Source organism: Dendrobates tinctorius, unplaced genomic scaffold (assembly GCF_039654945.1).
Source record: "Dendrobates tinctorius isolate UK_male_01 unplaced genomic scaffold, ASM3965494v1 ptg000024l, whole genome shotgun sequence".
Classification (NCBI taxonomy): Eukaryota; Metazoa; Chordata; class Amphibia; order Anura; family Dendrobatidae; genus Dendrobates; species Dendrobates tinctorius.
The window spans coordinates 4,078,695-4,097,947 of record NW_027361692.1 but is presented as its reverse complement, the minus strand read 5'-3'; the positions used below and the strand labels follow the sequence as shown (position 1 = coordinate 4,097,947).

Below are 19,253 nucleotides of genomic sequence, written 5' to 3'. Positions count from 1 at the left end.
AAAAACATTAATTGGACTTTGTCTTAATAGGTCTGCGTTTGTATGTATACTTAAGTCTTTTGTTCAATATTTTACACAATTTTGGTTCTACTTTTGTCTTTATTTCTTGCTGAGTGAACAGCGCAACAGATATATAAACTTCCTTCTCACCCCTCCCACCAGGTGTGGTCTTTGTTGTCCTTTCTCATTCTCGGGTCCTCTACCAAAAGGGAGTTTGAGGGTTCTACGTAGGTTCTGTAGGTAGAGCCAAAGTTTGAATCCCAGTCTCCCATGTTGTAGACCAGGGTTCCCCAACTCCAGTCCTCAAGGCCCACCAACAGGTCATGTTTTCAGGATTTCCCTTGTATTGTACAGGTGATGCAATTATCACCTGAGCAATACTAAGGAAATCCTGAAAATCTGACCTGTTGGTGGGCCTTGAGGACTGGAGTTGGGGAACCCTGTTGTAGACTGTGCACTTAACCATTACACTATACCATTTTTATTATTAAAGCGCCATTTATTCCATGGCGCTTTACATATGAGGAAGGGTATACGTAATAAAAAACAAGTGCCGTAATCTTAAACAATACAAGTCACGAGTGGTACAGTCTGTGTTCTGTATAAATGTACAGTATATAATTTTTTTTTTAGCCATACTTTGTAAAAATCTTGTGGACACATCCGATGGCCCTCGTCGTTGGGGTCGTTCTACGAAGAATTACATGGCCCTATGTTACCCTCTGCATTACACGGCTTTAACCTCTGTTCCTAAATATTCACTAACTTTCTTATACTGTATATCTTCTTTTAAAAAAATACGCAATCTAATCTTTATTTCTGCAGCATAAAAGCGGATCTCACTGTGCCCTGTCCGACAAATGCCAAGTAAGAGATGTCTCCTACACACACGAAATGTTTAATCATCTGAGACCTGCATGTGTGATTTCAACATAAAATGGAAATGTAAAAGAAATGAAGAAATAAAAAAAAAAGTGTTCAATTGAATAGGCAATTAGGGAATTCACAAAGGTCTTTTCACATTAAAGGCTTTGTAGGGGGTTCTGGAAATAATTATTAAAGAAAGGGTTTTTTAATTATTGCTAATTTTATTTTCGCAAATCATGTTATCCTGTAAAAGACTTTAGAAGATTAAAGTCAACCGGAAAATATAATCCTTTGCCGAGTTCCAGCAGAGATCATTATATATTGAATCAAAGCAGCGACGACACATGAAGGGAATTATCAAATCTGAGATTGCCAAAATTGGGTCAATGACACATTTATACTAATATAGCTTGTCTTCTGTTTTCAGGACTGGTGGCGGAAAGGACAAAATGACAATGTATGTTTTTCATTTGACCCCACTGTATTACTTTGATCAAAAACCTTTTCTTTTATTGCCTATGCACTGCGTATTTACTGCATATCTGTGTATGCATTAAGATTTCAGTTATTGCTGTAGATCATCAGAATAGGGCCTGATATCACAACCAAAACACAGTTTTTAACCTGTTAAAAGGGGATCTTTTGCCAGTCTTTTGCTACTTCATCTGAGTGCAGCATGATGTAGGAGAAGACACCTTGATCTTGATTCCAACGAATCTATAGGGTGCGGCTGTTGTGCTAAAAACACATTTTTCCTACTGCAGATGTAGCACTTCTCTAAATGCAGAGCCCTGTATAACCCGCCCATATCACTGATTGGCAGCTTTTTGTGTACACTGTATATTGCCAGAAATCTGCTAATCAGTGGTGGGGGCGGGGATACATAGAGCAGGAGGACTAGGAGGCATGAGACACCTGGTCCTGTAGTGATAATCTCCTGCTGATAAAACACTGATTTTACTAAAATATTACCACACATCCCAGTAAGTGACACATCACTGGACCAGTCACTCAGCCCCTACGTCATGCTGCAATTGGAGTACATAACAAAAACGTGCTGACAGATTCTCTTTAAATGTAAGAGTCAATAGCAACTGCTGCGTCTATGTGGATAGACCAGAGAATTTCTCTGTCACAACATTTGCCCCCGTGCAGAGTGATCATGGGGCGCCATTGGACTACAGCCGGTTAAGCTCATTAACAACATTTTAAAAAGAATTCTACAGCCATTCTGAGATTAATTTTAGCAGTAAGTACATCAACCTCACCCTATACTGAAGATATCTATTCGATAATGTATGTAGTTTGTATTCTGAAGTCTGGTGTCAGATCTATTTGAAGTAGTGTTACATTCTTTATTTTAATTATACAAATTGTCTCTTCAGAGAGGAAAAGAGGACTAGAACTCTAGTGCCACCTATTGGAGGTAGCAATCCTAAAAGTCAATGTTGACCCTTCAACGAGCCTAGTTACATGACTTAGGATAAAAGCCAAGCCAGAATCTCCATTTGCAGACACTGTGTTTCGGGGTACTGCCCCTCATCAGTGCAAAGTGGGAGATCTGGTTTGGCTGTCATTCATTACTCTAGAACAGATTTTTCGAAAATCATTACGTCCAAAGACATGCCACCAGTGAGCAGAGCAGGAAAGCTGTCAGCTGCATCCTTGGTCATTAGCCGCAGAGCACTAATGTCAGAAAGGGGTTGTCATTTTGGCTATTTGTTCTTTAGCAATCCGTAACATGAATCCATTATATTACTTCCTGTGATGCTTGAGACCTGGAGTTTCACCTTCAAAGGAGCTTTACTGTAAAGCCTTTCAGAAACGTCATAATGTATGTTCTATTGAAATCTAGCTCTGTTCCTGAGCAGTTTACTTGCTGTTAAAATTCTGCTTTGTTCCTGAGATGTCATATGTGGTAGCTTCGTGCTACAGTCCATTCAAAGCACAGAGTATAGAGATTCCCAAACTTAGCATGTGAGCCGAGCACAGCCTGCACACAATAGTTGGGCTCAGCCGGATGTTTTAGAGCAGTGCACACTAAACGGTGATGTTATTGTGGTGGACATCATTTGGGATCCTCGAGAAGTTTCACCGGAAGTGAAGGAGAACATGAGCCACATAGGAGGTGTAAGCTCCACAGAGAAGAATAGTAATTTTTATTATCTAGTGGGTTTGGCCAGGAAGGATAGTGCTAGGTTAGATTATAATAAATGAATACGTTATAAGACTCAATGCTGCCTACAGTATACTGAGCCTATTTAGTGCCAGCATCACCTATAGTAGTATTATTGTCTGTAACATTATTGACTGCAGTAGTCTCAAGGTTGCGCTTATTAGATGAAATGGGAAAAATGGTAACAGGGAGAAATATTGGGGGCAACATCTCCTCCATCTTGAGACTTTCTAGGAGTCTCAGGATGGTGCTGTGTAGATGGAGTGGATGGGCACCGAGAGAGCATGAGGGAGCTGTGGCTGGATACTGCTCTGGAAAAGAGACCAGAGCACACTTGTGTCTTGGGAAATGTAGTCTAGAGATCCAGAGGCAGAGCTGTCATGAAGCCCCGAGTATAAATAAAGAGCACAAGGTTGGCTACAGGGATTGAAGAGGAGGTAGACCAGTAACATAAAGATGACAGGTAGTTTGGGGCTCATTACAAGGAGAGTCAGATTTTTTTTTTTGTTATTCTTTATGCCTTTTTACAATCGTTTTAAATCATTTGTTGTGATAGCAGCTGTAGTTAGTGTTAGCGCAGGGCACCATTAACCTGGACCCATACACACACTGCTTTGCTGTCTGTGCCTGAAGCTAGAGGAGTGATCAATCTATACTTCCATTGTGTGGCTCCTGCATAGCTGCATAGACAATGAGGGAATGTGGGGATCACAGGGCCGGTGCTCTTTGCTAAAAATAAATCTGTAGATATAGAATATATTGCTTTTTCAAGCATTTTCACTAAAATGTTAAAAATCATATCCAGTCACACAGGCACACCTGCAGAAAACTGAAATGTTAACCAATTCTATTCCAACCTTAATGTTTCTAATGAATTGATATCATTGGTAGCTATGAGCAGCTTTGACAGTTTTTATTTGTGCGGCTCAAAGCAATATAAGAATTGTTCAGGTACTGGATTTACCTGATCTGTACTTATTAGCCTCAGTCTTGAATGAAATACAACAAAGTCATATTTCAATGAAAAAAGTGATGACATTTTTACTTGCCTTTAAATGACCTTTTACCAGAGTGCATGCCTCTGAAACTCCTGATGGCTTTTTCATCACAAGAACCAGCCAGGCATTTCTTAGGAGAAATATTTGGCTGGCTGTGGCTTCCATGTGCAAAATTAGCTGTGAATCCAATCGAAAAGAAGTTTTTCGGTCAGGAAACTTAACCTTTAGGCCAAATAGATTTCCCAAACTTGGAATTAATATTGATATCTTGGATAGGGTTAATATTGATATCTTGGGCATGGTTAATTTTGCCACATTTTATTATTGCCCTTACAACTGGGGTGTCTTTCTGCTTTTTCTTTTTATCTGTTATCCTAATCTCCTATAACGCTTTAAACCGACCAATAGATTACGCAAAAAAAATTTCTAGATAGTTGGAAGAGTCTAAATAATTTCTTTTGCCATCCTTGATTTTCAGTATCATGTGGTTGGTACAAGCATGGGCAGATTAAGTACCGAAATTCATTGAAAGTCAATGGTTGTGTCCAAAATAAAGAGTTAGGCTAGTTTCACAATAGTGCATGGAGCATCTGCGGAGGGATGCCGACTTCCTCTGCCACGCCTCCTCCGTTCAGCTCCACCTCCGTCGGCATGCGGCCCCCATCTTTAGCATTGGGTATGCAGGCCATGCCGATGCGATCTGCGCCGAACGCAATGTGTTGGATTTTGTTGCGGTCACCGCGCCGTCAAAACGATGCATGCGGGGGCGTCCGCATACATCGGCATGGCCTGCATACCCAATGCTAAAGATAGAGTACGCATGCTGATGGGGCGGAGCTGAACGGAGGAGGCGTGGCAGTGGGTGGTGCTTCGCAGAGGAAGCCCCCATCCTTCCGCAGCTCTCCATACGCTAGTGTGAAACTAGCCTTACCCTGACTAGTATCAGCGGGATCTTGTCTATGCATGAAGAACATATCCAAACTTTTACTCAAAGATCACTGTGATCTCGGTTTTTATTCTAAGTGATTGGGAACTTTTTGGGAATAATTGGTAACTGCCAAAATACAATGGAGGTAATTTATAATGTGTGTATGTATGTATGTGTGTATATATATATATATATATATATATATATATATATATATATATATATATATATATATATATTTAATATTATGGTGTATTTTAAGATTTTTTTTTTTACTTTTCTCTGTTGTTGCTTCATTCACTTTTTATTTTATTAACCATTTCTTCAGGGATGAAATGGCCAAAGAAATGTCTGACATTCTGTCTAGGTTGGTGAGACCATCAATGTGGACATGTTATATATTTATATATTTTTTTTTAATTTGTTCATGAATGTTAACCAATTTTCTAATTTATGTATTGATTACATTTAATTATTGAAATTTATATGTAAATTTTTTGATTTGGTGGTTGTTTTGCAGCATGCTCTTAATGTTGTGATTGAATCAATCGAAAAGCATCATCTAAACAACTAATGGTTTCTGACAGTATCGACTTTGTTTGAAAAACACAAATAATACTAAAGGGTTTTGTTCCCCTGTGTGTGTGTGTATTTTCTTTTGTTATTCATTTGTCTTGTGTGCATTGCTTAATTATTTGTTATAGGAAAAAAAAAATCCTTTTGTCTTCGTCAGTCATGTTCTTACATTATTTTAGCTAAACAATAACTATCAGAAAGATATACAATAGAAATATATGGTAACACATGTTTTGACATGTATCAAATATAAAAATCTATTGAAATATGTATCAAATACAAATGTATTGAAATAGCTGGTAATTTTAAATTATAGTAGTTGGTAGGTTATGAATTAGATGGAACCTGGCCAGTGTCATGCCTGCTCACACTAAGAATTGTTTTACTCTGAAACACTACGACATTTCTGAGAAATACAATTGGTTTCTCACAGAGGAAGAGAACAGGGCTTCTAGTGCCGCCGGTTGGAGGTTTAACTCTTAGAAGTCAGTAAAGGGGTTTTCCCACGAACAGAGTTGATTTTAATCAATACATCTTGCAATAATAATGATTTCCACAATTGGATGTGTTAAATAAAATGTTCCTGTGCTGAGATAATCTTATAAATGTGCCCCTGCTGTGTACTATGTAATGGCTGTGTCTGACCGTACAGGGATATGGTGTGATCAGACCACAGATCATGGAACATTTTTTTTTTTAAATATCCAATTGTGGAACTTATTTTTATTCCAAGATCTAATGATTAAAATGTACTTTTCTTTCATGGAACAACCCCTTTAAGGCAACCAATTTCTGATTTAAGAAGATAAGCAGAATAGTAACATCAGGTTTATTCAAGAAAAAGCAGGCTACGGTTTTTGGCACTGGACTAAACTTCCCTTTGAAAACTTTGCCCCCTTCATGTAACGCTAAACCAGAATTCAAGAGAGGTCTTTTTTCTTTTGGACAAGGTACTGGTTTAGCTTTATTACCTATTTTATTTTGCAAGCTTCTTTTAAGAGTTATTATTGACCTCCTTGATACATGATGAAAAAAAATACAGGGCACTCCGTAGTGTAGATATCATTATGAAATAGGTTATAACAGCAAAGTTATCACAGGCATGCATTAGGAAGATCAACTTTTATATGGATGTTGTACAAGAACGCACAATGGTGATTCGAGGCCAAAGGGGCAGGTTAACTCAAAATCCGAGTCAGTCATAACAATTGCCGGTTGGACAATAAATAGTTAAAAAAAAATAAAATAACCAATGCTTCTACTGACTTAAGAAGACAGGCATAATATTAATATCAGGTTTATTCAGGATAAAACAGATTTAGCACTATATCCTAAAGCCAACCACACACAGTAGATTGCTGTCGGAAGAACAATGCTTCGGCTGAAAGCTATTTTGGTGCTCTCTCCTATACATGGGAGTACTCACTCAGCCCCTGACAGACATCTCTGCAGTGACTGATCTCCAGGAGAATAAAGTGATTGACAGTCCAAGATCGGACGTGACTGACTGATCTCTCTCCTGAAGATCAGTTGTCCGGTGCCCCATAGACTGAGGGTCAAATCGGCAGGTTCGGCAGACATTAGTCTAATGTGTATGGAGGCCGTAGGTTGTGTAGCAAGGCTTTTTCAAAGAAGACTTCTATAACTGCAACCTCAGTAGATGTCCCTAGAGATCCTGTTTTTCTTCCTCCGAGAGGAGCCTCTTTACATACCTTTTTTCCCTGGAAGCAATACCTGACTAATAAGTCTCCCTTGGCTGTTTCCTTCAAGGAGAAACTATTATCTCTTAGTATAAAAAAATGGTTGAAAAACAATTTTAAAATGACCACAACATATTTACAAAGTGCCTCAACATTGTGGATCTTTTCTTTGATCTCCAGCGCTAAGACATAATAGAATCCAGGCTGAGGCATGATTTCCATTAGTTGCATCATCTGAAGTGCATGTACTGCGAAATCTTAATGGAAGAATGTTGTATGTTAATATAAAGTAACCAGAAAAGAAAGGGTCATGTTCCCTATTGTACAATAGCGTTTATAGATGGGTAACCTTCAGCGTGTTAAAAAGCATTAGGCAGTGGAGCCTTGGAAATGTTATTGAGTCAAAGAGCATAAAGGTTGTCACCAGAAAGTACAAATGGATTTAGTCCATAGGCTGCTCAGTAATCTCGGTGCAGAAATTCCATAAAATCCCTTCCATACCACATAAGCTTTTCTTTCAGAAAGTTTTGGTCGAAGATCAAGAACGCTAAGATGCGTTGTCCTGGAACATGGCTCTAGGAGGTGCCACATCTTTCTTTACCTGGATATGTCTGCTTGGCCTTTGAAAACAACTTCCATTCTGTTACAAAGTCTTTTCTACTAATTGCACAGTTCTTTATATATATATTTTGACATTATTTCCAAGTAGGCGTTGATGCCCAAGTGGTGCGCCATAAAGGTGGACAATTGACTATCTGCTGGCAAGTCTAGTAATTTAGATGTATCAGCCGAGCACTTTTGCTGTGACTGCTTTTCTTGGCGCTGTACATCATTGAAGGTCTTTACTGTTCTCCATTCCTATAAAGAAATCAACTAGCGTATCACACGTTTTATTATTTTGTCAAAAGTGAAAGCTAAAATATACCTTTCGGAGCCCAAACCAAATATTTGTTAGCGTTCTGCATCCGCCATCCTGCAGATTTCTACTCTCATGTAATTTCTAAAAGCTTTTTATTGCATAACTTGTAGTTGGTACTTAATGTCATTTGTCGTATAAAATAACGTGTGTGTGTGGTGCTGTTGTAGGGGGGTGCAAGTACAGGCTACCAAATCTGCTGCCAGCGTCAAGAAACATGACTTAAGCAAGTGGAAATATGCAGAGCTCCGAGACGCAATCAATACTTCATGTGGTAAGTCGAGAAAGCCAGCTATTAATGCGCTAGCTGTGACTAATTGAGAGCGTGCACAGTAAATAAACTGAAATGACTGCTGCGGAGAGAGTTGCGGAGCGCTTAATTTTTTATCATTTTGCAGGAGAACACAAATTTTGGTGACCAGCAGACCCCAGCTCTGTTGCTAGAAGTTAAAACGTTAGCATCTTCTGTAGATTTTCACCTATTGGGTAAACATAATACTTCAATGTATACTGGTTCATTATTAAGAAACTCAAAGAAAAAAAAATTAAGAAGGTTTTACTAGTTTAAAATATGTAATAACTAATATACTCCATAAATAACATTATGTTGCAAAAATTTAGTAAAAACACAAGGGCAAATGTGTCAATAATATCTCATTCTTAGACTGAAATCTTAAACTAGATAGTCTGTAAATGTGCCCGATTCATCCTAGTGGTTCATGCTCTTTGATACATCTGTTTGTAACGACAGGTTCATATTGCATTAGGGGACTGCGTTTAACGCATCCGTTACACAGCGGCATTAACGCTATATAACGCATGCGTCAATGCACCCATAGACGGCCATAACGAGGCGCATCGCTAACACATGTCATAATCGGCATGCGTTAGCGATGTGCCATCATTCTGTGATGGACCCTCAGACGCGGTCTGCAGCGTTCGAGGGTCCGTCACTGCTAACGCAGATGTTAGCGCGATCGCATAACGCGATCAGAAAAAAAGAGTAACGTTAGCGCAGTCCGTTTAACGCATGCGTTGAACGGACTGCTTTAACGTAATATGAACCTGGCCTTAGTTGGCCTACTTTGTAATAGAAATTTGCACCACAATTTTGGCGAGATTTTTTGCCGACGCGTGTTGCAGGTGAGACCATTTCCCTTTCCTGATAAACCACACCACTTTTATCGAGTCCACGTCCTGTTTTTGGGAAGGCGCAAAAATAATCTAATCTTTATGATATACATTGTGCAAGTCCTAAAAGAAAAAAAATGCCAGCATTCTGGTACTTTTAGCTTACTAAATATGCCACAATATTTTATATTTTAGCATGCATTACATAAGGAATAATGCAAGTATTTAATACGCCTATAAAATAACTCCTACAATCAATTTTGTCGGGGTGATCTCTTAAAATGAGATCTAAATGATTGCCTGTACCTGAGACACACCGAACACAGAGTCAGATGTATACTCCTTTCTCAGCAAAGGCTGGCTCACAACTGGACTTTATTCTTAAAACAAAGAATCTTGTAACAGACAGGAAAAGGGCGTCACACAATCTTCTGAACAGCCAGTGTCAGTCTATGATAGGTCGATGCCAACTCCATATATGGTGTCTTCAGTGTGTCTCCACTTTTACACTCCAAAGATTCCTTCCAGGGTATTGTCCCAGGACACAGACGCCATGTTGCTACACCATATCTGAACTGACTTATATAAGGTTTAATTGATTTCATTAGCCATTCTCTCCTTCACAGTTTAGCACACTAATTTCTGATAAGCCACTATATATTTAAGAATAGAGACTGTGTAAAGCGGGACAGGACTGCACATAATCTAGTTTGACCACCTGCTGGACTCGTATGCTTAAAAAGCTCATGGATTTTAATGAATAAAATGCAAGTTATATCAAAACTTTTCCCCAAAAAATGTATATCAATCCGATCAGTTCCTCCTATATAACATCCTGCCTGCAGATAAGATGCCATTGTCAACATATCAGGTTCCTTTTAAACCTATAGATTATGATTCACAATAATTGAAAGACAGCTCCTTTAAGGTACTGTCACACTTAGCGATGTACCAGCGATCCCGAACAGCGATATGACGCAGTCAGGATCGCTGGTGCATCGCTAAGTGGTCGCTAGTGAGCTGCCACACAGGCAGATCTCACCAGCGACATAGCAGGGATCGGGGGTCGCTACTTACCTGTCAGACGAGGCGATCCTGACGTCCTCCTGCCCGCGTCCACGCATCGCTCGTCGGCGCTACAGGAAGCCCAGCAGGAAGCTGACAACCAGAAACGGTCCAGGACGTTCTTGCGCAATCAGCGATAACCAGCGGGGGAGCGGTCGGAGGTAAGTATCAGGCATAGCGATATCGCTAGCAATATCGCTGCTGCGTCACAAAACCAGTAATAATCTTTATTTTTTTTTTTTATACAATAATCTTTATTTTTATATAGCGCTAACATATTCCGCAGCACTTTACAGTTTGCACACTGTCCCCGATGGGGCTCACAATCTAAATTCTCTATCAGTATGTCTTTAGAATGTGGGAGGAAACCGGAGTGCCCGGAGGAAACCCACGCAAACACTGGGAGAACATACAAACTCCTTGCAGATTTTGAACCCAGGACCCCAGCGCTGCAAGGCTGCAGCGCTAACCACTGAGCCACCGTGCCGCCCTAACCAGTGACGTTATAGCGATATTGCTAGCGATATCGCTTAGTGTGACAGGCCCTTAACGCTCCCTGCGCAGTAACATCTGCACAGGGCACAGAGCAAGTCCACAACATCTTTCTGTGGAAGTCAGTGAGTTTTTTTTCTGACTTTATTCTATCATTTGAAGTTGCTCTTGAAAATCAAATCTTTAAAACTGCAGCCCAAAGTGACAGCTCAGGCAAGATGGCTGCCCCTTTAATAAGGTGCAGAAAATGGAATGTAATGTCAACATTTGAAGATAACATTTTTGAAAATAAAGAAAATATTTCACTTACCGTATATACTCGTGTATAAGCCAAGTTTTTCAGCACATTTGTTTGTGCTGAAAACACCCCCCTTCGGCTTATACACGAGTCATTGTGACAGAAAATGGCAGGGCAGGAGGAGCAGTGGGTCACAGGAGGCAGCGGTGGCTGTGGCTGTAACTGTGCCTGCTGCTAAAGAGAAATGAATATTCACTGCACTGGCTATGAATATTCATTTCTCTTATAGCGTGCACAATTACAGCCGCAGTTGCAGGCTTCCAGAAGCTCCTGCGGCCCTCATTAAGGTAACGAATATTCACCTCTCTCCACTCCCATAGACGTGGAAAGAGATGAATATTCATTCCCTTAATGAACGTGGATACATGATCAGCCGGCCACAGGAGCTGCAGGCACCCACTGGGACAAGATGCTGCAATGGCGCGCAGGGAGAGTATGTAGCATTTTTTTTATGCTTTTCTCAAGGGGGCCACGCATACAAGGATAGGGATGAGGAGTCATATATGCAAGGTTGGGAATGAGGAGCCATGCAGACAAGGATGGGGATGAGGAACCATGCAGGCAGGGATGGGGATGAGGAACCATGCAGGCAAGGATGGGGATCAGGGGACCATGCATATCCAGCTTATACTCGAGCTAATACGTTTTCCCAGTTTTTAGTGGCAAATTTAGGTGCCTCTGCTTATACTCAGGTCGGCTTATATACCAGTATATATGGTAAGGGTGTTACTAATAAAAACAATTATCTTCAACATCAATATAATTAGAAGCTTTCTTGGAAATTTACTTTCACCCAGAAATTGTAGCATTATACTGTAAATCCTACTTGAAAGGTTATACGTTTATCATCATCTGAACACTGAGCCCAATAGAAGATATTGATCTTGTATATTAAATTAAGTTTGTGTATGTTATTTAGATGTAGTATACATATAATTTCTTTCCTATGTACTTACATTGACATGATATGTAACCATTGCTGGTGGACCAATTAGGTAGCAATGACTTCTGGATTGGCTCTAGTGCACTACACCTTTCGTCCGTAGCCCTAAAATCAGCTGCTAATCTGCAGGATCCGTCTTGCAGAATCACTTAAAGAAGCGCTCCCATCAAAATTTTGATTCTCTTAATATATTGCAGTAATTATATTATACAGCACTGTGTACTTACAGTTGCTCATTTTGCCTTTCTACCCAGCTAATTCTTCTGTTTTCCATTAGGTCTAGGACATCACGTGATTAAAAACTGATGCACTGAATCCTCCTAAGCTCTATGTAGAAACAGGAGGTCAATTTACCCTGTATGACTCATCAAAAGTCCCTGTCAGGGGGAGGAGGGAGCAGCTAGGTCAGAAGATGGAGAGGAATGATTTCTGCAGGGACAAGAGACTTCCTGTTTCTACCTAGAGCAGAGAAAAGAGAAGTTAGCTGTGTAGAAAGGCAAAATGAGCAACTGTAAGCACACAGCGCTATATAATATGACAAGTCTTTAATTTTTAACATGGTTAGAATCATAGAATCATAGGTTAGTAAAAGAACCCCACATATCTACTTGTCAGGCTCTTCTTTTTTGCCCTCAGATTAAAAGCTCCACAGTCTAGCTGCAGTGAACAGTGATCTGTAATGTATCTTACCTCTAGACAAAAGACAGACCTTTTAATAGGGTGAAAAAATATGTATGCTACAAGTAGAAAAATGGCTAGTAACTGTGACCGCTTGGCCAGTAGTTTGTATTTTACATTTTCTGAAAACCTGGGTGCTGTCTATAACAGGAGAACTACGGGATTGGACATTTGAAATATTCAAGTGGTCTGATCCTTATTTTCTTGACATCCTCTGTCAACGGTGAAGAGACAACCATACACATTAGATGGTCCGTCTATCCCACTACATCCAACGTGTAAGGCTCTGTTCACAGTTGCTCTAGGAGCAGCATTGCAGCTCTATCCATTATCTCATTTCCAAGGCCATGCAATCTGATCAATGAGTAAATATTTTTTTTTCTTTTCAAGAAAATGATTCTGAATTGAATGTCATGGTGTAATAAATAATTTACAAGGTACTTCAGCAAAACGGCTAGAAACCTGAATGGTCTCGTGAATGAGCAATCTCTAGTGGATATTGTCTCTGAAACTGGAGTTCTCGTGAAGTCAGTGTTATTTTCCTAAGACAGAGAGGAGAACATGACATGATGTCCAGGAGCACATCACAACTAACAAGTTGATTTGACCATTTCCGTAAATGGTGTCAGTAGTTAAGATGAACTGAAATGATATATTGGAAAAGGGAAATGTCACGTGGCTGTAGCAAAATCTGCAACACATTTGATACTGTGTATCGCAAATGAAACCATGCATCTCACATAATCACATAAAGCATGACTTTATTACAACTTATTTATGATGCCTCACTTAGAATATTGACTCAATGATATTTTTTTATACATGTCATTAAAATGCTAAGTAGCTTCTTAGTAATAGATTTAAAGAGCTGTCCAGTGAAAGCAAGCTATCTCCCATAACTTGTTGATTGGTGGGGTCCAACCACTTGGAAACTAGGTGTATGGGGGACTTTGATCCCCATTAGAATAGAGCGGCATTGCGCATGCCATGCCAACAGCTGCTCCATTCATTTCCTATGGGGCCACTGAATGCTCTGCTTGGCTTTTTCTGGCAGCCCCATTGACAATGAATGCAGCGGTGATCGAGCTTCTGATCTGCTGTCACATTTTCTAATGGGGATAAAAGTTTCCTGTTTGGTGAAAATCTCAGAGATCGGACACCCACTGGTAGGCAAGTTATCAGTGGATGGGTCCTAACTTGTTTTCACTGGACAACCCCTTAGCATCTTCTCTTAATTGTGTTATGCATGGCTTATATACTAAACACTCTAGAAGGACCAGAACATATAATTGAAAGTTCTGGCTTTATTCAACTGCAGGGAATGTATCTGAAGAAACTTTAACGGATATGTTCTCTAAATCACCAGAGCGTCTCAAAGAAATATATACCTGGCTGGCTCCGGTTTTGGCAGCATGCATCAGATAACAGGAAGAGTTGATACCAAAAGTATTGTAGAAAATTGGAGAGCTTTTCATTTTACAATAGAGTTTATTTTTGGAAACTTGCATACTACTTTAAGAACCCCATTTTATAATTTATTTAAATCACACTGAAATTTGTTACCCAGTAATGCCTGGTAAACAATACTAATCTATATTGAAGGCTAAAGCTGGCCATAAATAGGATGGATATCGAGAGCTCTCATTCGCAATTCCCCAATATACTTGAACATTCAGTTTGGCTGAGAATTGATGTGTTTTCTAAAAGAAGAGGTTTGGGTGTTAAATCAAATTTCTCTACCCTTATCTACGCCAACGTGATCTGTTGGGGGATATTCGAGAGGCCATTCCATACGTATTTGATGGTCAGCCAACTTTTTCTAGTGTATGAGGACCTTGAGGTCTTTGAGACACATCCTAATGTAAATCTCTTATTTGCATAGTCAATAGGTATAAAGGTCGATTCTGTTTTTGTAATTGACCGGTAAGTGATTTTAGGAGATAAAGGTGGTGGACAACCTCGGTGACCAAGTGACAAAATAAAACCTGTTGCATGAGGGTGAACATAGAAGGGACAATAATAACGATCACATACCTATTTCTTGTCTCAGAAACAGAATGTATGAGAGGGGTCAAGGGCAAGCAACTGAAAAATGACTGCACAAAGTAACTGCAAAATGGTTTAGAATATAATCAGGTTGTCTTTTCTGATTGGAGGTACACATTAAAGCACGTGGTTGCACTAATCAAAGTAATATTTTTGCCCCCATAAATGTTGTGAACAGATATCGAGCTGCTGGCAGCATGCAGAGAGGAGTTCCACAGGCGGCTCAAAGTTTATCATGCCTGGAAGTCCAAAAACAAGAAGCGTAATGCCGACTCTGACCAGCGTGCCCCTAAATCAGTTACAGATTACGGTAAGCCACAGTTTAGTAATTGTAGTCCATGTATATGTAAATATATACGAACACAATTACTCTTATTCCTTTAGTTGCACTTGCTAGGTCATGGAATTAGGCTTCTGCTCTCAATAAGTGTTTTCTTAATCGTTTTGTTCCACTTGTTAAAAGCCAAAAATCAATTTCTGTTCAAAATACTTAATCCTTGAGGATAATATTTCTCATTTCCTTTAAACACTACTTCAAATAGCTTGTGCGTCTTATAGAAATACCTGTAACTGCTGTATGAGAGTTGTTTCCAGGTTAAATTCCCAGAAGAACTTAATCCTTATTAAAAAGGCATTGCTAATTTGTATAGATAACCATGTGTAAGAGAAGTGCTTTACATCTTCTGGACACATTAAATTCTGACAGCTTGTACCAGGTTCAGAAAAGCATTCAATAAGGGTGATAACACACATTAGGGAGAGCTTTCTTCTTTTTGGACTGAAGTCCAATTTGCTGATATGTAGATTTGTATGCACATTGGGATTACACAATAATTATAGTCTAGGCACGTTGTAAGGACAAGGCCAGAAAACCATTGTAGTAAAAAAGTGCTTAAAGGGGTTATTAAGTCTTATAATAATATTGAAAGTATATGCAGCATGATTATGCCTTTGTGTTTCTATTCCTCACAGAGTTAAAAATTTCTGCTTCCTATCAATAAATGTTCTTTATGGTTCAAAGTTAGAGCTCAGAAGGCAATATTGGCCAAATACTTGTTACAAATTACAGATGATTACATTGTAGCAGTTTAAGCAGTCCTCTAAGCTAGACGTATCGGCAGCACAGAACTCACCGCTGTTGCATTGTTTCCAGTGTAGACCACTTTGTTGCACTGAATCCCCTTAAATCAGATTTATTAAGACACGCACACGATTTGGTTCTGCTCGAAAACTGGCTCAGGGTCTTTATAGTTTGCAACGATGCATCTGTGTAAGTAAAATGTATCATAAAGGGATTTAGTTTAGTTCATAGAGGATATTTGTAAGAAATGCAAAATGCCTGTGAAAACAAGAAATTTTGCAATTTTCCTCATCAAAAATTTAGTATAAAATAGAGTTTACTACTTTTTGACTAGGTTACTGGCCAAATGATAAGTCTATGAGTGGTGGCTGGTCTCCAAGGCAAGGAACGTGCTCCTTGCTGTAGAGTTTTCAAGTGCAGTTCTGAGCTGGCTGGATCCTGCTAGCTTCTATATCCCTGGTCTCATCCTATGCTTCAGAGCTCACATCTCAGACCTGCTTCACAACCACGTCACTCTTAAATCATCAAGATAGCATCACAAATTGGTAAGCAGGAAGCCATGATGCAGGAGAACGGTGATCTCCTGGTCAAAGGAGGTAAGGCAACCCCATAAAATTGTGGCAGTCACCAACTGTGAGAAACGTGGCATCTGTCTGCGATTTCAGTTGTTAGGCTGAAGAGAGAAGAAAGCATACAACGTGGTTTCTGGTAAACTTGTCCATCCGCCATAGTGTCCATAAAAGTGTTTATATGTATACTGTAGTTAGTTTAGAGAGTTTCAGTCTTGTGTCTCCCCAATAATTGATGCCATATTCCCTGCATGTTCTCAATTACAACTGATATTTATTTACAGATTTTGCTCCATTTATGAACAACACAAGTAAGTGTGCAGCTGGTAATAACACTAACCTGCGACCAGAGGGAAAGGTGTTCATGCTTTTTGCTACTAACCAACATGTTGTTTGCTACAGTTGTGGACATCAATGAAACCTCAATGTTATTGTCAGTGGTGAAGCTATAAAGTTTGTAAAACTAATAGACACGTCCATGTCATCATGCCTGCGGTGGCCATAAACCACTGTGGTTAATAAGAACAGCGGCACCCTAAGAAAGCAGGAGAGAACACTCCTTGGAGTGGTCAAGCCTGAGTAATATTTCACTTTTACATTGGATATTGAGTCTGTACAATGCATATCACATATACACTGCCTGTTATGTCCATGGCCGCTAGATGGAGGACCCTGATGCCAACTTACAGGACCTAGGATATTTATGGACCGTCCATGTAAATACTATTCTGACATTGACAAGGCCTTCCCTTCTTTTCAAAACCTTTTATGACATCACTATGAAATGAACACTTGTGTAAATATCTACAACATATTATTAGATTTAAGCATAATTACTGCCCTTGCTACTCTTCATGGGCATGTCCCTTTGTGGATTTGTTTTTAAAGAGAGCGTATATGTTTTTAAAGAGGCCTTCCATCTCTTTATTAAATGCGTGTATACATGCGTGTAATGTACTGTGAGTGTATTAATATACTCTCCTACTGCCGCCTTCTCTGGTATCCAGCACTCTTCTGCTTCGCTTCTCATTGACGTCACCACAATTGCGACTAGCCAGCCCATTGTATGCGATATGCTTGAGACTGAAGTCTCTTTTACAATGTGAGGCCTTATTCTGACGCTCCACAGGCTTAGGCTAGTTTCACACTTGCTTTTTTTTGCAGCGCGTTTTTCCCGCAAAAAAACGCATTGAAAAAACGCATACATAAGCATACAACTGCTGCGTTTTTTTCAAGCATTTTTATGAGCATGCATGAAAAAAACGCAGCGTTTGTATGCGTTTTTAGCGCGTTTTTACCGCGTTTGCGTTTTTTTCCAACATTTTTAGGTGGCCCCTCACACTACCCAAACCATGACTTTACTAACCCTAACCCTGACCCTAACCCTAACCCTGACCCTAACCCTGACCCTAACCCTTAACCAAATCATACTTAACCCAAACCCTAAACCCTAACTAACCCTGACCCTAACCCTAACCCTGACCCTAACCCTTAACAAAACCATACTTAACCCTAACCCTGACCCTAACCCTAACCCTGACCCTGACCCTAACCCTTAACCAAACCATACTTAACCCTAATCCTGACCCTAACCCTGACCCTAACCCTAACCCTGACCCTAACCCTTAACAAAACCATACTAACCCTAATCCTGACCCTAACCCTGACCCTAATCCTTAACAAAACCATACTTAACCCTAATCCTGACCCTGACCCTAACCCTAACCCTAACCCTGACCCTAACCCTTAACAAAACCATACTTAACGCTAATCCTGACCCTAACCATGACCCTAATCCTTAACAAAACCATACTTAACCCTAATCCTGACCCTAACCCTGACCCTAACCCTTAACAAAACCATACTTAACCCTAATCCTGACCCTAACCATGACCCTAATCCTTAACAAAACCATACTTAACCCTAACCCTGACCCAAACCCCAACCCTGACCATAACCCTAACCCTAAACCCCCTTAACTAACCCTAACTCTAACCCAAACCCCTAAATTCCATGGTTTAAAAAAAAAAACGCATATGCAAAAAAACGCATACATGAGCATGCCAGTGCGCACATATGCGCATCCATAGGCTATAATGGCCATTTTTAGCGCAAAACGTGCGCATATGTGCGCATGCGCTTTTTTGCAGGGCCAAAAAATGCAACATGCTGCGTCTGGAAAATCCCAACGCACACCCCAAAAAAACGCAGCGCATGAAAATCGCATACATGCGCTTACCAGCGTGCAGGTATGCGCACCCGTGTTAAATATAGGGGAAAAAACGCATGCGCAGGTGTGCGTTTTTTTCCAGCGCTAAAAAACGCAAATGTGAAACCAGCCTTACATTGTAAAAAACGCTTACAGGTCACACACAGCACAGCATGACCCCGGGGAGTCTACAGAGTGGTGACATCATTCAGAAGAACGGCGCTGGACACCTGAGAGCGCAGCAGTAGGTGAGTACCTTAACATACTCACACTACATTACATACAAATTGTCACGCAGTTACCGCAACAGTGCGGAACCCGAAGACCGTAGCGTCTGGTGGCTCCTACTCTGCCGTTGAGAAGAAGCACTTCTCCAGTGTATTAAACCGGCTTATTTCAGCAGAATAGGGGTTAAACAGCCATGTTGGAAATTCCTGCATTCAGCTGTACTTGGTTAGCCACTCCTCTCCCCTATAAAATCTGGGCTTGATTACCAAGTCCTTGTCTGAGTTAGCAATTGCTGCAAGACATAGGAGTGGGCGAAGTTGGTTTTGCCAGTGCCTACACACCCTGGTATACC

At 40.1% G+C, this 19,253-nt stretch overlaps 1 protein-coding gene across 8 annotated transcripts in view; it reads left to right on the top strand.

Moving 5' to 3' along the window:
- The window catches only part of MYO6 (myosin VI), a 362,182-nt gene that overhangs the window by 326,952 nt on the left and 15,977 nt on the right, over nt 1-19,253 (top strand). For 2 of the 8 annotated variants that reach the window (XM_073569297.1, XM_073569298.1), the window contains exons 29-34: nt 826-867; nt 1,295-1,324; nt 5,298-5,336; nt 8,332-8,435; nt 14,993-15,124; nt 16,749-16,775. In XM_073569297.1, the coding sequence (XP_073425398.1) occupies nt 826-867; nt 1,295-1,324; nt 5,298-5,336; nt 8,332-8,435; nt 14,993-15,124; nt 16,749-16,775 (374 nt within the window). The remainder of the gene's footprint in view (nt 1-825; nt 868-1,294; nt 1,325-5,297; nt 5,337-8,331; nt 8,436-14,992; nt 15,125-16,748; nt 16,776-19,253) is intronic. The other 6 variants (XM_073569300.1, XM_073569301.1, XM_073569299.1 and 3 more) reach the window with 6 other exon arrangements.